Source organism: Mus pahari, chromosome 15 (genome assembly GCF_900095145.1).
Source record: "Mus pahari chromosome 15, PAHARI_EIJ_v1.1, whole genome shotgun sequence".
NCBI lineage: Eukaryota > Metazoa > Chordata > Mammalia > Rodentia > Muridae > Mus > Mus pahari.
This window is the reverse complement of record NC_034604.1, coordinates 8,746,125-8,771,880: the sequence shown is the minus strand read 5'-3', so window position 1 is coordinate 8,771,880 and position 25,756 is coordinate 8,746,125. Positions and strand designations below refer to the sequence as shown.

The following is a 25,756-nucleotide window of genomic DNA, read 5'->3' as shown; positions in this document are numbered from 1 at the left end:
GCCTAACTCGAGGCCTGTTGCTTTCATGCAAGGCCTGAACTTCTGTATTCATAGCATGGCCACGCTCTGCCATAATCAGGTATTCGGCTCACTTATCCTGCACACTTGATTGGGGGGGGGGGTGCTGTTAAATACACTTGATTCTGCTGTGAGTCAAACTGCCACAGGTCCTGTGCTTCTTCAAATAATCATTTTTCAGCTGTAGTCTCCTGACAAGGAGTCTTCCTACTTTAAAACGAGGAATTTTCAGTAGAGCATTTGAAGGCACCTGGCCCATTTGCAACAGAGATCATTTAAATGGTTTCCTAGAGGAGAATTCCTTGGCAGGAAGCACAAATCAAGAAAAACACCGTGGAGGACTTCCTTTCTGGGAACTAGCGGATGTGGACCACACACATGATGTCCTTTTTCAGCCCTCCCCTCCACATGGCAGGAGGCAGGGCGTCTTCTTCATCATTGCCCAACTTTATTTCTACGCGTTAATTACCTGAACTTCCAGATGCCCCCTCCCTCTGGGGAAGGGATAATTGTGCTGAGTGGCAGCTGAGGCCACTGAGTGGCAGCTGAGGCCACAGAGGGCTCCGGAGCACGTCGAGCGTCATTACCTTATCACCTAGGTAGGACAGAGGTGCTACCCAGGATGCGCTGTGAACTGAGGGTGGCAGCTCCTGCAGATCTGCAACCATGCTGTTGCTGCCGGGGTTGAAGGACACAGGGACATCGACTCCATCTGCTGTCTCCAGACGCCAGCCCATCATGTCTACAAACTAGAGCACAGTAATTGTGGCTTTTAGAGTGACTGCTACATCACTCGCACAATGATCTGTAACTCCAGTGCCCTCGGACGGAACCTGCACTCATGTGGTATACACATACACATATACACAAGTAATAAGTAAATAAATCTTTAGAAGATGAGGTTCACATAAAGAAGGATATAGGAGGATCTCAGGGGGACAGTCCTATCACAGATGAACTATTTTTTACAGATAGATTCATGAAAAGAGGGAGTCATTGCCATTAGCTGTGGAACCAGCAGTGACTCAATCAGGCTCCAATGGGAATTACCATTCAACAGTCACTCAGATGACCCTAGTAAACTAAATGGTTCACAAAACCAAACCGAGGGTCATTGATCTGGGAAAGGGACAGGAAGGAAAGAAAGGGGTAAATAGCGGTGGGAGAGAGGTAAGAGAGGGAGGGGGGAAGGAATAATCAGAACGCGTTCTATACGTGTATAAAATGGTCAACACATTAACTTAGTTCTTATGAAAGGTTTAGAATAACACCAAAAATGGAACATTTTTTTTAAAATGTGTTAAGGAATACAGTAGCCAAAATAAAATATTTCCTTTGTCACCAAGGAAGCCTGCTCTACTTAGAAGGTAAAGACTGGACGAGGGGTAGCTTCGGGATAAAGCCTCCTGGTTTCATGAGGGGTGAGAAGGGGAGGCTACAGAACAGATTTACAAACTAATTTCTTCCACCAGTCTGTCCTCCATTCAGGAAGCCGTCAAATGTATAAAACAACACTACAGAAAACAGTACACATGCTGCTACTGGCTCATGGACTAATAGAGTTGATAAAAGTCTTAGATTTATGAAGTTAAAAAGTGGACAGAGATGGCTAGAGTGAGGGCTCCATTGGGAAAGCCTGTGTCTCACAGGCTCGGGAACCTGAGTCTGATCTCCAAGAACCCACACTAAAAGGTGGCATGCATCTGTGGTCCCAGTGCTTGGGAAACGAAGACAGGAGGGTACCAGTTAGTCAAGCCTCTGCAAAATCCAGGCCAGTGAGGGGCTAGCTCAGAAGCTGAGGTGGAGAGTATAGACGAAGACATTTGACAGTGATCTCTGGCTTCATCATGCATATACACACACCCTTCCATGAACACACACACACACACACACATGCTACACAAAGTAGGCGAATTTAAGATGTGATAAAATATTTGAGAAAGAAAGTAAAACAGGAAGAATATGAAGAGAGAATGAAGAATATGTTGTTACCATCATAAATACATATTCTGTGGGGCTGGAAGAGTAGCATAGAGACTAAAGTACTTACGGCAATGCATGAAGATCAGAGTCTGAATTCCTAGAACCCACATAAATGCTGGGCAGGCAGGGCCGCTAACCTGTAATCCCAAGCCTCGGGAAGCAGAGATGTGATAGGTCCAGAGCGAGCTAGCTGCTTAGAGTAGCAGAACTGGCAAGCTCCAGTTGCAGAGAGAGAGAGAGAGCTCACATCAATATGTATGGTGACATACCGTAAGAGAAGACACCAAGATCAACATCTGTTCCACACACCACACACACACAGCATCTCTGCACATACAGATGAACCCAGACGTGTGCAATCACCTACTCCGTAGGCTTGTGAGATGCCGATTATAAGGCTCCCCAGTTAGCCTAGATAACTAGATAACCCTCTCGATGGGAACTAGAGACCAGAAAGACCAGTGGGTATGTAGAGGGGTAGAACTTTCAGCCCATCCCTAACCTTCCCATAGGTCAATTACCAGTCAATTAGCAATGGATAGTGATAATGATAGATAATAACCATACCTATATAATGGGAACTCTACGAAGACAATAAATGATTCTTTAGAAAGCTCATCGGGGTGGAAAGGCTCAAAGACATGGCATGTCACTTCGTGGTGACAGAATCAGTGTGCCGTGGACCTTCCAACCCTTACCCTGAAGGTCTGTCTATCCAGATGTCTGTCTGGATACTTCGTCATATCCTTTACAATATAACAAATTCTATCGCTGAATGACTTCTGGGCATCTTTCATGCGCCAAATCCCGTCTTAATCCCTGGTATATGTTAAGGATCTCACATTCTACCGATTAAGAAAGGAAAAATTAAAGCTAAAGGCATAAAGAGCTAAATGTTACGCAGACATCAAGGGCAGTGATCCAGAGAGTGACCGGGATGAGCAAGTTTACAGGGAGCACTGAGAGAAGACATCCTGAGCATACGACACTGGATCAAAGACCCGGATAACCTGAGGAACAATCATGATATCTGTGAAGTGAGGTGTAGTGAGATGTATCACCTGTCATTAAAAAAGCCGATGGCCACTGAGCTGAGGCAGGAAATAGGGGGTGGGACACTGGCTGGAAGAAAGGGGATTCTGGGAAACAGTGAGAGGTGTGAAGATTTGCAAGGGGGAGACAGAGGCGGGTCAGAAGCGTGGGAGCTCAGCAGAAGTAACTGGCCACATAGATGAACTCAGGATAGAATAAAAGGAGAGATTCACCCAGGAGTTCTGGGAGATGGATGTAAGCCAGCAGGTAGTTGACCTCAGGATAAAATAAAGAGATTTGCCTGGACTTGGATGCACGAAGCTGAGGGCAGGTAATTAACCATACGGAAGACACAGAGCATTTTGAATGGATTAAATAAGTTGTGAGCTAGTCAGGGAATGAGCCAAAGCTCATGGCCTAGGCATTTGTTAATAAATAGTCTCAGAGTCGTCATTGAAGGAACAGGGGTGGGAAAGAGGGAAAACAGTTTTATTGTTTACAACGAGGGCAATAGTGGTTATGTGAATCAAATGCACAAAACATGCCACAGCTCCTGCCGATACTGGCCTAGAACCCAAAGGCTGATCTCTCACATACCTTCACTCTTCGCTTATGTGAGCTCTGACAGTCAGTATTCGCTCCAAAACAGAAGCACCTGGTACAGCCCTTTGGGTTTGCTGGGTCCAGGTAGAAGGATCCTTCTCGACACAGTTGACATTGGGGGCCCTCCACATTTTCCTGTTGAAGAATGAGTCCTGTAAGACACTCTTCAGCTCTGAGAAGCACAGAGGCAGTGCTACAAAGACTGACAGCTGGAGGAGAGCAACTGGCCCAGCTTCTACCACGTTGGTGGCCCACTAGGCTGTGAACCCCACCTATAAGCCAGTGGGCCCTGCAACAGGGTGAATAACCCCAGTCCTTATCCAGAAACAAATCACAAGGAAGCTAGGGGCCTCTCGATGCTGTAGAAAACAGTCCATATCAACAGATTATCATATGGAGGGGGGAAGGGGTCTGTGGCCTTTCCAAAGGATGAGGAAGAACTTTCCTTCAATTATGCCTATGAAAGGAGACAATAAGTACAAAATGCTAGCACATTACAGAACATATCAGAGGGCAGTTCCCTTGAAGAACTCCTGGGTACATGACCTGTCTCACCTTACACACGCAAGCCCCAGTCTCTGGGTCACATACGCTGGGCTCAGTCCCATCTCTGTTACAGCTGCAAGGGACACACTCAGGGAACTGGTAGAAGCCAGGAGCACACTTGTCACACCGCTGCCCTGTGACTCTAGGCTTGCACCTGTACAGGGATAGAGGAACCAATCCGGTCATCACTCTGCATGGTTCTAAAGGCCGCCTGCATTGTAATAGAGCAGACACTGCAGGGAACCATTACACAGACTCAGTGGCTGAGGTGGCTGCTGACAGTCACAGAAGGAAGCGCTTATGCCTGGGGTGCTGACATCCACATGTCACTATGTGGGGGAGAGGAGCAGCGCTGTTGTTATGAACTAGACCTTATCTCAAGGTCCAGAACGTTTCTTTCAGCAAATAGACAGCAGCTCTCTGACCTGAGGCTACATTAACTTAATGCTGGTGCCAAACAACTTGTACAGTGAGTGCCTTCAGTCTCAGGTTAGTTAGGTTGAGTATTTCTGAACAAGAAACCAATGAGGTTGTAGCCAAACATCATATAACAAAATATGCACCTATGTGGGTACTTGCAGCTCCTAGAAACCACAACCAGGTATTTTGGATTGAATTCTGTCCTCCTGATACTCACCATGGCTTCTTTTCCAGTTGCTACAATAAGACACCTCCCCCAAAAGCAACTTAAAGGAGAAAGGGTTTACAGTGAGAAGACATGGTATCAAATCACTAAAGATGCCAGAGACCTCAAGAGAAGTGTGGTTGGGCTACAACACAAAGCTTCAAGGCCTTTCTCCATCCGCCCACTTCTTCCAGTGAAGCTCAGTCTTCTATAGATTCCACAACCTTCTCAAACAAGCGTGCAAACACATGAACCCACAGGGTGCATTTCACAAACAAACGTGCAAACACATGAACCCACAGGGTGCATTTCACAAACGAGTGTGCAAACATCAGTGTGCATTTCACATTCAGAGCTCAACTGTATTAGATTCTGCAGGTCCATTCATGTTCCACTCACAAGAAGATCCTATGGCTGGACCTAGAAAAAGGTGCGCTGATGGAAGTGCCATCATTAGAGTCTCCATTTGTTGTGTGGGGGAAAAGGCAGTGTGGGAAGGGTTACAGCCAGGACAGCTATGGGAGGGGCTGGCTCAGGCAAGACAGAAGGGAAACCAAAGTAGAGCCCCCCTTTCTCTCTCTCTCTCTCTCTCTCTCTCTCTCTCTCTCTCTCTCTCTCTCTCTCTCTCTCTCTTTTGGCTTCAGAACCCTGGTGAGCTAATGACGCAGAGGGGATGATGGGCAGCCACGTCTGTCACACTGGACCAAGTTCTGTGTTCACTCAGCATGCACAAGTCAGCTGAGAGCACAAGACTGGGGGCGGGGGTGGGGTGGACACAAAACAGGGAACAGCGGCCTTGGACCTGGTCCCTGCTCACCCCAGATGGGGATGACAAGTTAAGCAGAACTTGGAGAACATAGAATCTGTATTCCAGAATAGTGTAGTGTTTGTACCACTGAGCTTCTGAATCCTGTGTAAGATCAAGTAACCAAGGAAGTCTGGGGTGGTGTCATGACAACCAGGAAGAACAAAGAAACTCCAGAGTCTGTCTGAGTGTCTTCTAAGCCAACCTTGAGACAGCCTGGCCTTGCACATTTCTTCAAGGAGCCTCTTTGCCACCCACGTTGTGGCCCACACAGCAGAGGGAAGAGGACTGCATTCATTGCTGGAGAACAGCAGGGCAGCCCTAGGGATGCAGGCCATGAAGTCATCCCTGGGGCATCGCATAGGCAGCCAGGTGCAGATGCACCAGGAGAAGGCTGTCTTTTTGTTAGTAAGTACTACAGTTCCCTTAATAGGATGGTCACATCAAACTCCAGTGTCCATCTACATCCCAAAGTCTAGCATGTCATTCATTCACCCATCTGAGAATTAATGATGGTTTGTACTGGGGGTGGGGGGGAAAACAAGGGGGACAAAGCTGAACAAGCTAGTCTTTACCACTACACGGTTTTGCTGAAGACCCAGAGATGTAAAAAATTAAGTAATACTGTAAGAGATAGGATGAGAAAATATTAAGCTTACTTGTGTTTAAAACTGGCAGGGGCATCTCTGCAACTTGTGTGTCTCATTCTTTCTGTGAATTTTAAGTTTGCAGCACATCATCCTTGAAGGACATGTACAATAGGAAGGCAGCAGAAGAGGAATCGAGCCTTTCATGACTGGAGAAGTGGATGTGTGCAAAGCTTTTATGGAGAAGGTGGAAATGCAGAAGAGACGGGGAAGGAAGTTACAGTAAGTGTAGGCCAGACTGCTCTAAGACTGGCCTTCATGCTTAGCAATGATGGAAAACTGAGGAGGGTTTTGATGAAGAGATGGTATGATGGAGTTGATGCTGTGTGGAGAGTCACATCACCAAAGCGTTCCATACACAGTGTGGCACTTACCATGAGCTGTCATGAAGAATTGGTATAGGTTTCCCCATTAGAAAATAAATGTGATTGAGACACTGCCCAAGACAGAACCTTACATAAAGCCCAAGGAATAAAACAGAGACATATATGCATACAGTAAAATCCAGTACAAACATTCATCAAAAATTACACTATAGGTTCATCTGCAAAGGAAATAATGATGGTGGCGTGCCATAGAGACAGCGTCATGCTCATGTCCACTGCACAGCTATTTACAACTACTCAAAAGCCAGAACCAAGCTATGTGCCCATCAGTGGATGAGGGGATAAAAAAATCATGGCATATACACGGGGTAGAATGCCACCCAGCTATGAATACCACTGTGGGGAGCTTTGGGGGCCGCTTGGCAGGAATCTGACATTGGGCCATGACAAGGAAGTGGGCTTCAGGCAGGAATCTGACATTAAGCCATGACAAGGAAGTAAGTTCAGGCAGGAATCTAATTTTAGGCTAGAACAGGGAAGTAAGTTCAGGCAGAAATCTTAATTTTAGGGTGGAATAAAAGACCTAGGCTCCAGGCAAGAATCTGATTTTGTGCTTGGACAAGGAAATAGGTTTAGATATTTTGGTCATCTTGATAAGCTCTTAGAAATAGTAAGACAATAAACAGGGACTTTGTTTATTGTCTTGTTTGTTCATTGACTATTTGTGTTTATTGTACTGTTTGCCCTTATTGTTTACATGTAATTAAAATGGTATAAGAGCAGATTGGGGAAAAAAATAAACCTGCCTTAGCCTCAGAACTGGCTGGGGTCATGCTACAATGTTGTCTAATTGTCGTTTTTCTTTTTAATCCTCACTCCTGTGTTGGAGAACCTATTGACTGACTGAGCAGGCTTGGTCATACCACCCAGCTATGAATACCACCCATCTATGAAACCCTGTCATTTGTATAGTACAGTGGACAAGAGGGCATTAGGCTAGATGAATTAAGCCATACATAATGGTCAGATATGACATGATCTTACTCATGTATGATATCTAGAATCATAGATCTCATAGAAGTTAACACAGAACACTGATTCCTGGAAGCTGGGGAGGGCAAAGAGGAGGGCTGAGAAAAGGGTAGTCAACAGGTAAAATTTAGAGTTAGATAAGAAGGGGAAAATAGGGTTTTACTCAAAGCAACCAGAAGAGAGAAAAATCTGAATATATTTACCAGGCTTAATATGGTGTTTATGCTATATGCCCTGACAACCATTATACAGCATAGGCATGAGTTGAAACATCACATTGTATGCATACATATGTACAATGTTAGGTATGATCAGCAATTTAAATATTCTGAAGACAAAGGAACCAGAAACCTGAATTTATCAGCACTGTCTCAAGTTTCATGAACAGCATTATATACCAGTGACAGAATTCAGAAGGAAACAGATGTTAAAATCTAAGAAAAACTGTAAATTAGCATATTTTTATTAAATTAAGGATCCAGAGTCTCCCCAGAAAAACGTGTAAGGTCAGGATGACTCTAAGTCAACTTAAAAGATGATCAGCAGGCTTCAGGGAAACTGGTTCCTTTTCTTCTCTGTTGTCATGGTACCAACCAGACTCCTTGGCTAGCTGCTTGCTTACTTGAATGAGTGAAAAACCAAGTCAGAAGGAGGGGAGCAATCAGGAGACACCAGTGCTGCCCCATCATGACCTAATGAGGGTAGTAGTCAGCAGAAAGGACAGACCCAACAGGGGAGCGTCTGTCCCTTGTCAGAAGGTGACATGTGACTGGATAAGTCTTGGTATGTGAAACACAAGAAAAAGGCTGTCATTGTTAAGCAGATTATGTTTAAGTCTTAAGAGGTGAGAAGGCTTAAAAGGCACAACAATGATATGGGGGGGGGGGTCACACTGACTTAGAATTTGGGAGTTAAAGATCAGTTAAGAGGGTGCTTTCCTTAGAAGATCATTAAAATTACTATTTAATCATCAGGGGCTGTAGAGATGGCTCAGTGGTTCTGAACATTTCCTGTTCAGTCATAATCATTAGAGCTCTGTTCTCAACACCCATGTCAGGTGGTTCACAAATACCTGTACCTCTAGTTCCAAAGGATTCAACACTCTCCTAGCCTCTGAGCACACCTGACACATACACATATATATGCATATACATGCAAACAAATCAAATTGAAAAATCTTAAAAATATTTTTCATTATATATGTGAGACTACAGGAATCCTAGGAATTTGAGAGACATGGCCCTAAGAAAGCCAGTCAGAGAATGGAGGTGGGTTACTTTGTGTGAAGATGGAATGACAGTCCGAGCGGATCTGGAGGGGCGTGTCTACCTGAGAAATGTTCCGAAGCAGAGGTAAGGAAGAGCAGGAAAAGGGATGGGTCTCAGGGAAACAGAGCACAGAAGGGAGAGCAGACAGCCATGGCCCCAACCAATCCCAACAACAACTAATAGTCACTGGGTGGTGAGCGCATGCCAGCATGTCAGGCGTTGCCTTAAGGGTGCTTGTAATTGATATATAATTGTATATGTATATATGCATATATAAAAATATACAACTATATACAATATATACAAGTATATGTATATGTGGGACTGTGATAGGCAGCCTATTTTGGTTGAATGGGGCTTGCTCTGGTGACCCAGTAGAGAACTCTACAAGGGACAGAAAAGTGAGCCACCTTCCCAGAGACAAGTGCCTGACCACTCCATAATTCTGTGACTATCAGTCTTGCAGACAATATCCTAAGCTTCTGGCATTCTGGCTAGGCTCCACCCCCACAGTTACCTGACTGTAGCCAGGTATGCTCCTCCCCACAGTTACCTGAGAGCCCAGCCCACTAGAAAAGGGGCTGTTTGGCCCCTCTTCACTGTCTTTAAGCTCTTACCTTTCTTACTCTCTTCTCTAGCCCTCCTCTCTTTCCCTCCTCCCCCCTCTCTCCATGTGGTCATGGCTGGCCTCTCTCCCTCTTTCTACCTTCTCTCTTTCCCCCCACTTTCTACAACAATGCTCGAAAACCATAGACGGTCTCTGATCATTAAGGCCTGCCGTGCTTGAACGATGGGGAAGGCTTTCCCCTAACATGTCTAACCTCCCACTGGAAGGCCTTTCTGTGCTCCAGCCATGGACCCGATCAAGGACTCTCGCCCGCGTGGGAGCCACCCAGCGCCCTATCCCCCTGCCCTCTCCTCCTTTTGGACCCAGGGCTCAATGCTACCCTAGGGCCCCCATTCTGTTCACAGCTCCTCTGTGGTACCCAGTGTGGGATGCTGGAGGCTGGGAACTGGATGCCTAGGGCTGCCCCTTGTCCACCTCCCGCCAAGCTGGGATTCTGTGACTTCCCACAGCCAGACACCCACCCAGGGTGTGTTGAAATCGTGCCGCAGTCCTTCCACGTCTGCCTGCCCAGAGCACCAAAACTCTGGTGGGGCGTGGGTTCTCTCCACTCCCTTCTTTCCCCCACACCCACGGCCCCACATATATATTTATATACATACATGCATATACATAGATGCTCTGTGGGTTAGAGGGTCCCTATTTTACAGAAGAATGAAGGCCAGAGAGGAGGAGATGTTCACTCAAGGCCACCCAAACAGTAAGTTTGGACACAACCTGCTGTAAACTCAGCCTGTACTGTTCCTCACTAAGGACCGGGGATGGGGAAACAGCCTGAGACAGATCATTCCAGGGATGAGAGAAAGATGCCACCGGTCGTGAAGGACAACAGGAGTGTGTGAGAACTCGGATCCCTACCTTCCCTGGTGACAACATTGCCTGGTGCCCCTATTACTCGATTAGCCATCAAAGGAATTGCCTTCCCAAGTTGCTAGCCCTGTCTGGAAGCCCTTTTGCCGCCAAGAATGCCAAGTCTTTTCTGAGATTTTATTCCTGCATCTTACATGGCTGGTCACGATGAGGAGCAGCTGAGATGGACATCATTCCAGCAGGCTGAAAAAGACTGGAAAAAGCGCGTGGGACACCTGGACATCGTGGTGGAGGGACATCTGTGGGAAGGGGACATCTGCGGTGGAGGGTCATCTCCTTAATCCATCCCAACATGGCAGTTTCTAAAAGCAGAATCCCCGCTGCCTGTATCTACTACAGATTGACAGACATTTTTCTGAGGATACTTTTTAATCTTTTGGAGCATTTCAAGAGCCAAATAGTATTCATTTTCCATTACTTAAAGTAGGTGAAAACTTATTTCTCTTGCTATCCTATTTCATTAAATCTATACATCTGCTGCTTCATATGGCTACCAAAAAAAAAAAAGAAAAAGAAAAAAAAGAAAGAAAACCAAAAAACCAAAAAACAAAACAAAACAAAAAAAACAGAACTGTATCCAAACAGCACACTGTCAGAACTGGAGTCTATCAGGGATGCCCAAAATATTGGGCTAGGGTTGATACAACATTGTCTTGATACAAACAAAGATTGAGCAACAAAATAAGTTTAAATTTAGAAGGAAAGTCAAAGATGATTTTGCCAAATTTCATCTCATGCACTGGGAACTGGGACTCATGACGGTGGAGAGACCTGTTCCATGCCTTCTAGGTATAGTATGATAATATATCTATCATCTATGATAGACTCTATGATAAAAATAGGTGGAAAATTCAGTTTTGGGCTTTCGATAAGTTATTCCTAAATTCACTAAAATTACGGCACTATTTGTAATAGAATAAAAATCGAGCATTGTGGATGGTTTCAATTATTTACTAACTCATTTTAAAATGGATTAAGATCTGTAATGATTTGTCTTAGTAGAAAGGGCAGAATATGGTGTGTCAGTGGCAAATGCAGTACAAATGCTAACTTTTAAACACTGTAGTTTGCGGTTGCTCGTAGGGGTCCCAGGGAGCCTTGTATTACTGAGAACAGATGTGTTTTTCCTTTTTGCTGCAAACACCAACTCGTTTTCTTGCTTGGGCTTTAGGTATTGCTAAACATAGTCCTCCTTGCTGCCAGGTTTTATACAGAAATTATTCACGAGAGTGGGGAGACGACTCAGTGGGTAAAGTGCCTGTCACATAAGCACGAAATCCTTGCTCCTAAGTTCAGAAATTTCTAGTCAGTTAAATTATCCTGGCTGAGAGTGGGTTGTTAAAATTTCTCAGGATATTTTCCTAAAATACTGTGGCACACCCATCTAACATCTCTGCTGCCTTAACTGCTTTTAAGTTTTTCAAATTCCTCTTTCCCCACTCACTGTGTCAGCAGTACTGGGAAACTCCGAGGTTCTTCTGACCAACAGTTAGGGTTTAAGTGGGTGCTCCGGCTTTTCTCCCTGTCTGAACATTGGATCTCAGTTCCGAAGCATCCTATGATCAAGCCCAGACATCCCGAAGAGGCCCATGCCTGATTGTTGACTGACTAGTTGATTCAGGCAGGACTCAGGGTTGTGGTTTCTGAGTGTTAGGATAGTTCATGACTCATTTTTCTCTCAACTTCCTTACAAGATCTCCCCACCCAAAGGAACTGGCAGGCGCCAGGCAGTGGCTAACGGTGTGGTGAAGGGCTCTTTCTTGGAGAGTGAACCATTGGTATAATGGAGAGCTAAACTGTGTTCGCCAAAGGTGCGTGCAGCTGTTCTGACTCTAACCGCCAGTTCTGGCCATGGACTGTTATCTGAAAATAGTTCTTTGTAGTTAAGATGGAGAGATCCTAGAGTTTGCCGGGTATTAAGCTGGCCTGCTTGTTGTCCTTACAGCAAACAGAGAAGGGATAAACACAGAGAGGTGAGCGCCTTGTGGAGAGAGACATAAGAGGAAAACGGCATGCAGAGATGGGACAGAGATTGGTGATGTGACCACCAGCCGAGGGATGCTCGCAGCCCCAGGAGTGAAGTGGAGGGCATGAACCAGGCTCTTCCTCAGGGCTTCCCCTTGGCCTCAGATGTCTGCCAATTCAACTGAGAGAGAGTAAATCAGTGTTGTTGACCCCTGTCAGAGCTGCCACAGGATGGTGACATATCTGCCCTCAAGCTGGGGTCGCTGAAGCCTGTCCCATCCCAGACCCCAATCCATACACAACGTATGAGGGCGAGAGGGCTGTACTGTATTTCTTTTTAATTAGTAGCTAACATATAAAGTCACAGAGGGTTCCTTATGGCCATTTCCATATATAATTACTTTGGAAGATCCCCTCGCAGGCCAGTCTTAGCCCCCTCATCGATCCCTGCCCGGCTCCTGCCCTCCCTCTGCAGAAATCGCCTCCTACCATTCATGCATTCTGCTCTTCTCCCTTCTCCTCTCTCTGAATGCCTTGCTTCCCATCTCATGCCACCCCAGTCCTATTACCCACACCCTCTCTCTCACACATAAACATTCACAAGCTAGGATTGACACACGAGAGGGAATGTGCAGTTTGTCTGTCTGAGCCTGGGTCACCTCATGTAATATTGTATTTTCCAGCTCTGTCCATTTACCTGCAAATGTCATGATCTCATTTTTCTTTATGGCTGGATAAAATTCTAGTGTATATGTAGCAGCTTTTTCAGTCCATTTATGCAGACATCCGGCCTGATTCAGTTTCCTTGCAGCTCGTGTGCCTTCTGCATAAACCTGGCTGTACTCTGGATGCACTCATTTTCCTGCTATAAAACCCTAATTGAACTTCCCCAGCCTTTTCTTGTGGTCTGAATCCTAGTCTTTCCCCTGTAGCTATTTCCCAGTTCTGATGAAATTAAACTTGCTACCTGGGAACAGGTGACACCAGTCTTCACTCTCTAGTGGGAGCCTAGCTTGCTCAACCAAACCCTTCAGCAATATTCCAGGAGAACTTTGTCCTTCTGGTGTCAAACTGACAGTTCCCCGGGGTCACCCAGGAGACCTGGGCATGTGGAGCATAGGCTAAGTAGTTAAATGAGGTGTGAACCCCCCTGCTACCAAGCACTGAATAAAAAGGGAGAAATCAGGTCCAGCACTGGCAGTCACCAATCCCTGATCCCTGCTTCCTGGCTAAGATGTGTAGCTTCAGTCACTTCAGCATCCATCCACCTTTCCTTCCCTGGCATAATGAACAGTGTCCCCAAACTGAGAACCCCTTTCTCTTTTTACTTACCTTTGCCAGGGCATTTTAACAAATAACTAATTCAGCCACCATTTCTTGGCTATCGTGCACTGGACCATAGTGGTTCCTGAAGACGGCCAACTCTGCTTGGTTCCCTACTCCCAACCAATCCTGCTTTGGAGGCCTGTGATGGTAAGGTTTTGTCAACTTGACATAGTCTAGAATCACCTGGGAAGGGAGTCAAGAGGGATTGTCTGAATTATGCTGAGAGGCCCTTTCCAGATGAGTCTACATCTGGAAACAATCAAAGCCAACCATTAAGACAGTGAGGCGTGGCACACACAGCACAGTCCTATTGTGACAACATGCTGGCATACATGGCAAGGCTGTGTCTGCCTGGCTGCCCTAAGTCGGCATGGACCAACCAACCTGCCCACCAAAATCTCCTCCTGCTGGGAAGCTCTGTCCTGAAGCCAGCACAGTGCACAGGTGGGAAGAGAAGAATGACAAGGACCACGACCTGCAGATGGCACCCGATCGTCCCATGACGGGACTTGACACACTCCTGCACCATAGCTCACCTGCACTGCCCACTGTCCCCGTCACACTCAGAGACGGCCGCCTCGACGGTGCCCTTCCTGGAGCAGTTGCAGATGTCACAGCCAGCCACGGGGTGGAAGTTGAAGGAATTCATCTCACAGACCTCACATTGAGGCCTGACTGTGTGGGGTGGGCAGAGGCACTTCCCTGTCACCTCCTCACAAAGGCGTCTGCCACAATTACAAGCTGCCAAGGGATAAAGATACAATGGGTGAGAGTTGGACTGCACAAACCATGGGGACTTCCATAAGTTCCCAAGCAGTCTGGAATTGTTTCCCTTTCCCTTCCCATTGCCCACGGTGATCTGAACTGGTCATAGCAAGTGAGGGGCAGCTAGAGTAATGGGGCTCCAGGTTACATACTCCATGAACCAACCAGGCTGCTATCCCCCTGATCTATCCTGATCATCAGAAGGCTCTAGAAGGTATCAGGTAGTGACTGTTCACGACATTCTGAAGCAGCTCCCCACCTTCCACACGCAGGTCCTGGGTCAGCACATTGTGCAGTAGTGAGATTGTTTTTGTTTATTCAGACAAAGGTCTGGACACCTGTGTCACTCACTGCCACTTACATCATGGGCAGAGCCAGGGTATCAGGCCACAGGGTGATTCTTAAGTATAAATGCAAGGGTTTCTAAGTTAGTGAGTAATACATCCTATCTAAACACAACCTGAAAGTGCTTCTGCTAGGAATGAGCTGCTCACATGCAACCCATATACACTCACATTTATGTTTATATTTATATTTATAGCCTAAAGCCTGGCTGCTCAGAGTATAGTTTATAGACATGTGGCATGAGATAGCCTGGGCGTTTATTAGAAGGGCAGAGTTGTAGGCCCAGACTAGATCTCTTGAATCAGGACCTTACCATAAGCCCCCAAGGGAGTATCTAAAAACGGTGGCATCTGAGAAATCCTGCTGTGCACAAGCATCGTGCTCTGGGGGCCCAAGGAGGAGGCTTGGCAGTGCTCACTTACGCTTGCAGTGTGGGAATCCATAGTGGCCTGTTGCACAGCGGGTGCACTGCCTCCCGATGACATTGGGCAGGCAAGGGCACTGCCCACCCTCAGGACTACAGTGGTGGCCGGCAGTCCCAGCAGAGTGGCACTCACAGGGTATGGCACCGTTATGGTAAAAGGCTACCAGGGACTTTGCAGAATTCTTACAGAATCCAGAGGCTGCCTGGGGACTGTGCGAACAAAACAACTCATGGTGATTATGTGGGGTGTGACCATCCCTAGCTTCCCTTTCTACTAGTTCCATCTGGTAGCATCTTTTGGGGTGACACCGATCACTACACTTTAGAAGAAGTGAAAAATAACCCCATTGTAGATTCAGCCAGTGACAGCCACCCTTCCCCCAACATCTGCCTCAGGAAAGGATAGCACAGGAATGGCTAGTGGGAACATGGGTGTTGGAAGAGCTGCAGGATGGACTGTGTAGTGAATGAGTTACAGCTTGTGGGAAGACAGTGAGGATAAGATGGTATGTTATCTCAACCTCATGACCACCCGACCAATTGGGTCATAGTCTGCTTCACAGATAAGGCAGCTGAGGCACCTTAGCTGTTGGGTGACATTCCCAAGGATGAGGAGTAAGGCGTGAAGAAAAAGTCATTTATGCCCACAGTGGTTTGGCTCTGGGGCCTTTGCTTTTGCTGTCACTGTACAAGAAGAGTTGGTCTGTCTTCAGGCCTTCTGGAGCTCCTGGCTAGTGTAGAAGCATTGAAGGCCCTGGCTTCCACAGCAGAGCTTGCACTGGGGTTAGCATGCTCTTAGCACTCAGGGATGAGAGAAGACAGGGCACAGAAGGCACAGTCCCCACTAGAGAGGTGAGTGGAAATGTGGGCTATGTCCTTGTCAGTGGAAGACACTCTGTGTGGCATCTTTAAGACATACATCAACGAAGAGCAAAGGGCGAGAGAGTCTCCTAACTGGTCGCTAGTCCCAAGGTGAGCACAGGTCTCCCTCCGCTTTGCTCAGGGTAGAGTGTAGTCACCTTGTCCGGATGGTACATGGTAAGGTCACTTATAGAGTGGTAGGCACAGAGGAAGGACATCTTCCTGAGACCCCAGACTCACCGTTACTTCCCCAGCTAGTAAGAAGAGGGCAGACTCCAGGCCAGTCTCTCTCCAGACCTCACTCTGGCTGGGAATGTGAGCACACCCCGTGTGAGCCAGAGCCAGCGCCCGCCAACAAAATGACACTTACTCAATATAAAAACTGTCTCCTCCACAACTGCTGATGAACTCGGAGGACTTGTCCACTGTTGTTTTGTGAAGAATTTGGTAGTCGTAATTCTCTGCAGGTACCACTAGAACCCGGACCTAAAAGGAAGCCATCAGTCTGGGTTTAGCTTTACAGCAGGCCTGCTTGTGACCAGCCAGTAGGAGGAGAGAACCACATCCTTTCCTGTTTATTCAAATGCCAAGAAGATGGGACTTATGCAGGAACTGCAGCCTCAAACCCAAGGAAGGTAAAAGGAGGCAGGGCTAAAGGCTAACCAGGCATCCCATTACTAGGAAAAGGTGAGCGCAGTTGGGTCTTGGAGCGCCTGCTTCTAGGGATAAGGATGAGCAGTGTCAAGCAGCAGTTGATTCAAGGTATCTTGAGCAGGGCCTGTTAGGGGTGACTGGGTCTCTGGTTCTCCAGGGATCATTGCTTTGTTTTTGTTTGTTTGTTTGTTTGTTTGTTTTTGTTTTTTTCCTTTGAGACAGGTTTTCTCTGTGTAGCCCTGGCTGTCCTGGAACTCACTCTGTAGACCAGGCCGGTCTTGAACTCAGAAATCCTCCTGCCTCTGCCTCCCAAGTGCTGGGATTAAAGGTGTGCACCACTACTGCCCGGCCGCTTTGTATTTTTAAAGGTAAGCAAACTGAAGTTGCAGAACCAGCAGGGAATCTAATGTCATAGCTTGCCCCTGAAGCTTAGTTAGAACTTGTGGCTTAAATTAGAATGATATTTGAACACATGATCACTGGTGGGTAGCACTATTTGGGGAGGGCTAGGGGGTGTGGCCTTGTGGGAGGATGTATATCACCGAAAGTAGGCTTTGAGAACCCAGCTTGTGTGCACACTCCCCCACTCCATCTTCCTGCTTCCTGATGATGGTTTATAATGTAAGCTTTCAGCTCCAGCCACCACCCCTGCTGGCTCCCTCCAGGATGGGTGCTTATCCTGTGCAAACCAGAAGCCCAAATAAACCCTTCCTTCTATACATTACCCTGGTCACAGCAACAGAAAAGTAATACAGTATATAATACTGAATAACGGTGGCCCGATCCAGTGCCACACCGTACATGTCAAGCTATGACACCCCCAAACCCTGTAGGAAGAAGTCATGCCTTTGACAACTGCTTACCAGCTTGTAGCTCTCCTGTGACCCACGAACATCTGCTGAGCACCATGTGTCAGGCAGTGTTCTAGGCACACAGGTATAAAATGAATACCCTATGCTCTGGAATGATAGCATCCTCAGAGAGAGGAGGAGTCATAAGCACAGCACTGGAGGACCATAGAGCAAAATCCAGTAAACTCTTGCTGGTTCTCTAGACCTCCTTAAGGAACCAGTGAACAAACTCTAAGCCAAGCTCACTGGTCAACAGAATTTGACAAAAGGTAGTATTAGGTTCTAGAAAAGAGCACAAGGAAACCTGCTGGCATTGCCAAAAATGGCGTAACTATGGGCTTTTGAACGATGATTACAGTCAGAGAAGGGAAGAGGGATGCACGGACAGCAGGAGACAAGGATGGACAATGACTTAGCAGCAGCTAGGAAGGGACATGGATTTGAGAGCAAGCTACATGAACAGGAATGAGGCAGATGGATCAGGGAGAGGCAGAAAAAACAGATCAAGGCACCCAGACCACAGTGAAACAAGTTCAATACAATGAGCAGCATGAGGGGTCCCGAAAGCAGGTCAGGCAGAATAAGGGGGGACTCCTGGTGGTTAGATACCGCCTGGAGTTCAGGCAAGATCCAGGGTGAATTCAGAGATATGACTGCGGCTCCCACGAGTCAGAGATCAACCTTAACGGGCATGGATGGTGTCCGCGGATAAATGACACAGGGGTCTCAGAGTGTAACCTGGGGTACAGCTCGTATAGACACTGAGTCAAGGAAAATCAGGAATGGGGCACAGGAGAGAGTGACAGAAAGCAGTGAGGACAGTAAAAGCTTCAGAGACGGACCAGTAGGGGCAAGGAGTCAGCAGAGGCTGGGAGATGGGTGGGTACTTAACACTATTGTCCCTGTCCTCCTGGCTTTGATTGTCATATGGTTTAATCTTTTTGGGTTTGTAAAGCACAAAAACTTTCCTGCAAACCAACTTTTCCATAAACAGGGTTAATTCCTTAAAGAAAGTATTGCCATGAGCCTAACCCACAATGGCTGACCAAGGATTAAACCAAAGGCCAAGCAGAACGCACCAATGTTAAGGACTTTCCATCTGGAATCTTCACTGTCACAGCTACCTCTGCTTCAGAGATGTCAAACTCCACCTGGCCATCAGAGACCACTTGGTCGCGGCAGCCAAGTAAGTGGGGACAGAAGGAGGCAAGGAAGGAACCTGGGGAGGGAGAGGCGCTGTCACACGGCTGTATGGACGGTATGGTTCATGTCCTGGATGGAGCCTGCTCGTGGTTGCTCACCTGACCACTGTCTTCCTCCATCTACAATCACTTCAGTGGGAAACCCCGGGTGCTCTGCTTGATAAAAATGGATGACAGCGACATGTCGGCCCAGGTGTGGTATGAGTCCTCTCAGGGTCACTTGACTCTAGGAAGGAAAAAGAGGGGAGAAGAAAAAACCCCAAAACTGATAAGCATTGAATAATTAGGACATGAGATGTTGCTATAGTTGGTTCCACCAAAATTCACTGTTAGCCCCAGGCTGCATTTAGTACCTCAGCACCATCAGCCACATTATCACCACCATCAAATGTGACATGCATAATACCCTCCAAAAGGTCCCCCCCCATCATAGCATTATCACCTGTCCCTCTGTCCACCTTTCTCATTCTCTCTGTGTGTCTCTCTTTCTGTTTCTCTCTCTGTCTCTTGGTCTCTCTCTGTGTCTCTCTCTTCCTATATCTCTCTGTGTCTCTGTCTTTCTCTCTGTCTTTCTCTTTCTTTCACAGAAGTGGTCTTTCACTCCCACTGTTGCATGGTATGATCTTTTCAGCATATTTTTGCCCTGACCCACCAAGGCACTGTGCTACATAAACTCCAACATTGATGTCTGTGACTTTGGTGGGATATCCTGGTGCCTGCATGCTCTCTACTTGGGGGTCTGAGTGAGAGGTCCAAAAACCTACTTAGTTAATGAAATTTTTTCTGTTTCCCAGGAAAATGAACAAGAGAGCTACAAACAATGGGCCATTAGTCAGTTACAGCCCTGACATTGGACCAAAAAGGAGGGTGGGCCATACTTTGTGAATTGCTTGCCTCCTCCTGGGAACTGCCTGCTAAAGTTCCTCAGCTTCTTGGGAACCCACCCTAGGTAGAGTTCCTGCTTATTCCTCCACATCCTTTAACTGTTCCTCTCCTTGTTCTATGCCATAAGTGTCTGGCTCCTTGAGCCAGCTTCTACACCTTTGGGGCTTCCACCATGTGGGCAATACTCTCTCAGCTCTGGCCTTCTACACACTTATGGTTCTCTCTACTAAAGACACTTGCTGCCTCCCTCTTCTCCCTTTCCCCTGCAGGCTCCTGACTAACTCTGTCTCCAGCCTGTAGTCCTATAGCTTCAGCTTTCAGTCCTCTTGGAGCTAATTAGAATGCACCCACACGGCACTCCATTTTCTCTTACTCCCTCCCTCCTTCCCTCCAAGAATTCAAATGTGTGTGTGTGTGTGTGTGTGTGTGTGTGTGTGTGTGTGTGTGTGTATACACATTTTTTTTTTTTTACAAAAGCTTGGCCTCAGTACAGGTCAGTGGTAAAAATTGGGACACTTGATTTCCAAGTTCTCTCAGATTGTAACAACTTTTGCCACCACAGGAACAAATGATCCCAAAGTCTCTTATCTCTAAGGTTCTACTTTCCACACTTAAAAACAAAATCATTTGTTTTTAATAGTTTCTGTGGTCTGCTTTCAGAAAAATCTCTTATGCTATAAACTCTGTCATGACGTGTAAATTCATTTGATATGGTTTAAAATCTATTGTCTGTAACAAAAGTTGGCTTTAAACTTTCAACAAAAGGTTTATAATTAATAATCTATATAAAAGTCTTATACTTAACAATCTATATATGGGTACAACTCTAGTTTAGTGTGTGTGTGTGTGTGTGTGTGTGTGTGTGTGTGTGTGTGTGTGAGTTGATTCCAACTATATGAGTTGATTTCTATATGGCAATGAAAATTTAAGGCTATAAAGATCTGTTTCAGGTTAAGGAAAGCTGACTTAGAGATTTATACCCTAACACTTACATCTTTGCTAACTGTTTCAACACTAAGATGCTAGAAAATTAAGATAAGTAACAATATATGTTTGATAAATAAGGTATACTGTGGAGAGCTCTTGGGCCGCTTCTAGAAACTTGGCAGGAGTTTGACATTGGGCCAGGGCACTGAAGTAAGCTCAGGCAGGAATCTGACTTTGGACAGGGAAGTAGGCTCAGATTTCTTGGTCATCCTGAAAAGCCCCTTGAAATAGTGACTTTGAAATAGTGCCTTGTTTGTTCCTTGACTATTTGTGTTTATTGTCTTGTTTGTTCCTTAACCTAGAACTGACCTTATTATTTGCATGTACTTAAAATGGTATAAAAGCAAACTGGGAGAAAATCAACCTGCCTCAGTCTCAGAACTGACTGGGGTCATGCCACAGTGTTGTCTGTTTTTTTCTTTTTAATACTCGCTCCCTCCTTGGAGAACCTGTCATTGACTGACTGAGTGGGCTTGGTCAGTATACTTGATCCACAAGATCCACACACGCCTAAGGTCTACTCATGCTCATAGTCATACGTGTCTACTCATGGTCACAGTCATAGATGTCTAGTTCCTTTGTCTTAACTCACTTTAAGCTTTAGCCATTTGGATAACAAAGCCATTAAAAAAAAAAAACCTGTCAGTGCTTTATAATGGTGTACCTTGGCAGTCTCTCTATGGACTATATCTATGATTAAAAGCTTTATTTTGATACTAGAAAAGTTTTAATACAAAACTTGTTACTTTTAAGGCTAAACCTAACAGGGATGCGATGTAAAGTGCTAGTCTTAGGAAAACAACTAACTTATTGCAGATTGTTAAAGATAGCTAAGACATGCCACCTTATAAATGATCAAATTCTTTAATATGCTCAGAACTATAGTCATAGTCATGCTAAGTACTAGTGTAATTTATTACAGGAATAAGCTTTATTTAATCTCTTAAATATGTGTTCAAAGTTAAGCCTAAAACAAGTGACTCAAAATAAGTAAAGATGGTCTGTTTGTATACACTCAATAGATAATGGTCTTCACAGCCTTTCAGAGGCTTGCTGAAAATGGCATTTAATATATACTAGAAAGGTTTCCCATGGTAGACGTGCCAGCTCCTGGCAGCATCCCTGATCGCCTCCAGAGAAGACGATGGGCACAGAAGAACTCCACCTGGAGCTTGCTTTAAATGTGGCAAAGCTGGTCCCTGGGTGAAAAACCACCCTTTAGCTCCCTGCCACCAGGACCCTGCCCAAACTGTGGACAAGCAGGACACCGGGGAGTTGATTGCCCCACTTTACCTAACAAGGTACTGTCTCCCCAAGCTCTTACTCCACAGGAAAGTCTGTCACATCTTCTGGGTCTGGCAGCTGAAGACCCAGAGACCACAGAGGAATCTGGGGTAACTGTCCCGGCAGCCAGTAAGTCTTGGTAACTGTCCTGGCAGCCAGCAAGTCTCGGTAACTGTCCCAGCAGCCAGCAAGTCTCTGCTTAATTGATTTGGAAGCTGCTTGTTCTGCACTTCCTGCCTACTCTGGTGGAGTTCATCCTTCTCAGGTCTCTGATGGGGTTGGTGACTGGGCCAGTGACAGATCTGTCAGTTTAACATCAGCAGCCCAGGCTTCAGCTGCTTCTGCATTCTCTTCTGCGTAACAAGCAGGCCTGGGTTTTCCTTTTCTAGAGCTACCGCTAGGTCTACGCACGGTTCCCTTGCTACCAGACTCTGAGAAGAGAACCTCACAGAACAGATTTCACGGGCACTTTTTACCATCCCTTCCTTTAAAGAACTCATTTCACAGTGACTGCTCTCAGTAATCAACCTCCTGGGTACCATAGTAAATGACTGGATAGAAAAACGGCATAAAGTTTATGTAAGGTCTGAGGATGTGAAAGCTTAAGTTGTGGGATCTAAGAAAATGTTTTAGGGTCTAAGAAGATGTTTTAAGGTGGCTAAAAGATATAAGAAAGTGACTTAAGGTATAAAAACATGAAAAAAGTTCTAGATATCTTTCCCTCTCTATGCTATTATTATACTAGGACTTCAAAAATTCAGAGTTGTAACATTAATGCCAGCGGTGTTCTGATAAGCTATTAATCTAGCTGTGGTAAGCACAGAGTAGTATTACCATAATCACAGGCTCAAGATTTTAAACTTCCTTGTCTTCTAAATATAGACTTAAAGTGCCTCCCATTGTGCTAACAACATCTGTCCCATCTATATACACACGGTCTTCTGGATAGAGGAAACAGTGGTCATGCTTTTAACCCAAAACCATTTTGGGTCCCCAGGCTTCTACTATGGACCCAAAGGCAGGAGTCTACTGCCTTTTCTGCAATGTGGAAAATGCACTGAAAAGTACAGATTACAAACAGTGATGATGCTATCATATCTAAAATACCTCTTTTTGTAAACTTAAAACTTTCTAGTAAGCTTCAAGGAATCAACTTGAATTCTGCCTCTCAATGGGTCAAATGGACTCCAGATAATTCTATTCTGCTTATTCCTGAGGGTGGGGTCTCCCAATGACCACTGCCCCTTTCCCTGGTTTTAGGACACTCCTCCCTCAACGGCCAGGACCATGGGCCTAAAAGTTTCAGATGTACACCTATGAATAAATTTCCCTCCTAACTACTAACCTTATCTTCTGCCCCTAATATATATCTGCTCCATCAACCTGCCAGCTCTTAGTTTCCCCTCAAAATCTGCATCCTGGATAACTTCGAAGTGGCTAGCCCCAGGTTGACCACTCTCCCAAACTGTTCCAACTGCTGCCAGCATGTCCCTAGCCCTAGTCAGTCCTGCAGAGCTGGGACAGAAAGTGAAATGGCTGCCTCTTCAGGATTTGGCTGGCATCCCACTTTTCTTGGATCCCCAAAGATGATGGTGACCCCAGACAGAAGGAAGTAGTTCTAAAGAGTACAGATGCCCCCCCTTTCTGCCTCAGCATCCCCTCCCAATGTCCTCTCCTGTTATAAGAAACAAAAGGGAGGAATGTTATCCCTGGCCTGCCTTCAGTGACTCGGCACCAGGGGCCATGTCATCACCAGCTGCTAAATGTGCCATACATACCCTTTTAAAGGTCCCCGCCACCATGGCTCACTCTCTCTCTAGATCTCTCTCTCATACTCTCTTGCTCTGTCTCTCTTGCTCCTTGTCTCTCACTCTTCGCATCTCTGTGTCTATCTCTATGGGTGTCAGAAACAGCCTTTCATCCTCCTCCAATAAATCTCTTGGTGTTGAGGGGCAGGGCTTAATGGAAGCAGTTATATTAGGAGCCAGAGCCTTCATAAGCAGATTAAAAATCTTGCAAAAGTGAGTTCTTCCCTCCCAGGGTGGGGTCAGTTACTAGAGAGTGGGCTATTAGGAAGTCCCACCTGCCTTTGCCCCTCTTCTCTTGACAAGTGACCAATTGGTACTGCAACACAAGCTCCCACCATGTGACTCCTGTAGCATTGCTATGATATGCAGAGAGACCCTTGCCAGACTGGTCTTACATTTTCCAGCCTCCAGAACCAGGATCTAAGTAAACATCTTCTCTTTATAAACTACCCAGGCTCTGGGTTCCTCCCCAGTGCAGCTGCAGGCTGAGCCTGCCCACTTCCCTGCTGCCCTGACTTATAGCCAGACTCTCTTCAGGGCCTTCCTGACTGCTAGTGTGCAGCTAGGTCCCATGCTGCAGGACTTACCCACCAAAGACTCTAAGAGCAAGACCATTCCCAGACCCCCCACCGCCCACCCCCGGCTCTTTGGAACTGAAGACTCTTTTTTTTACCCTTTAAGGCTTTACCATGCTGCCCATGGAGTGCTGTTAACTGAAGGGTCTGTCCTCTTCCCTTCTGGACCCCCGGCTATGCTATCCATGATGGCCGTCTCTCCTGAGGAAGCTCTTCCTGCAGGCCTGCTCTCCCAACTCAAGCTACGAGGCTGTAGTCACCCCAGTTTCCTTCTCGGGAACCTTCTTACTGATAGCAGTTTCCACCCTGTTTGCCTCACACCTGGACAAGCTGGTAAGGGAACCCAGAGGCTACACCCTTGGTGTGGGTGGAAAGTTCAGGCCACACAAGCTCCAGCCCCGGGGAAGGGAGCCTCATTCTGGGCCGCAGCCTTCTCCCACTCTGCCCTTCCCCAGCGCAATAGAATCCAGAGCTACACTCTGCCTCCTGAGTGACTATGCCCCTCTCTTTTAACTCAAAAACTACAGAAACCATGGCACTGAACAACTGGGAAAGTCCCTCATCTTTCAGACAATTTGTCACTGGGGTGTACTGGGGTGGGGACCATGAGTAGCATGAATGCATGTGGAGGTCAGAGGACAACTTTTGGGAATCTGTTTTCTCCTTTGAGCACACCCCAGGGTCATCATCATCAGTTAGCAGAATGTTCAGCAAGTGGGTTTTTTGTTTGTTTGTTTGTTTGTTTTGTTTTGTTTTTTCCATTTTGTTTTGGGTTTGTTTTTTTTTTTTTGTAACCTTGGCCTTGAAGGTTTAAAAAAAATCTATCCATCTTTTGATGGAGAACTGCAAATTGGAAAACCAACTTTTTAACATGATGACAAAGTCAGGGCTTCATTTCAGTTTTCCTCAGTTATCCTCAGCTCCGAGATCTCCTACAGGAATGTCCAGTCCCAAGAAGTCCCTTTTCCTAAAGTCTGGCATTTAGACAAAAGCCAGTGTTCTCTGGGGGCCATGAAAAGTTTCAGAGTGGCCATGTGGAAGGAGACAGGGAGGGTGAGTGTAGTCACAGGCAGAACTCCCAGGCTCCTGCTCTGCTCAGTGACCCACAGCCAAGAGTGGAAGTCCCCAAGTTGGGGGCGGGGGAAGGGGGAAGGTAAAAAAAGCACAGATGACTGGTCCCATTCCATAGCCTGGGATGAAGGAGATTTGGGGCGCCCCAGGGGGATATGGGTGGGAAGGAGGGGTGTCATGGACCAGGTTGAGAAAACCCAGGCATCCTACATCCCGGGCATCCCGAAGCCCAGGCATTTTCACAGCATGCAGCTGGGAGCCATATAGTTCTTTGTCAGGAGCCCTTTCCCCTCTCTCTGCAAGGCCATTTCGTGGGAATCAGCAAGACTCCAACCCTAAACAAACATGAGTTGAATCACTGAAAGTTTCGGAC

At 46.4% G+C, this 25,756-nt stretch overlaps 1 protein-coding gene across 1 annotated transcript in view; it reads right to left on the bottom strand.

Annotated features, from left to right (window-relative positions):
- Positions 1–25,756, bottom strand: part of Lama3 (laminin subunit alpha 3) — a 240,668-nt gene that overhangs the window by 82,593 nt on the left and 132,319 nt on the right. Inside the window, exons 27-35 of the mRNA XM_021215025.2 lie at positions 22,171–22,231; positions 18,873–18,999; positions 18,651–18,790; positions 16,437–16,552; positions 15,204–15,415; positions 14,208–14,412; positions 4,192–4,336; positions 3,631–3,771; positions 606–767 (exon numbers count right to left, since the gene is read on the bottom strand). Of these exons, the coding sequence (XP_021070684.1) occupies positions 606–767; positions 3,631–3,771; positions 4,192–4,336; positions 14,208–14,412; positions 15,204–15,415; positions 16,437–16,552; positions 18,651–18,790; positions 18,873–18,999; positions 22,171–22,231 (1,309 nt within the window). The remainder of the gene's footprint in view (positions 1–605; positions 768–3,630; positions 3,772–4,191; positions 4,337–14,207; positions 14,413–15,203; positions 15,416–16,436; positions 16,553–18,650; positions 18,791–18,872; positions 19,000–22,170; positions 22,232–25,756) is intronic.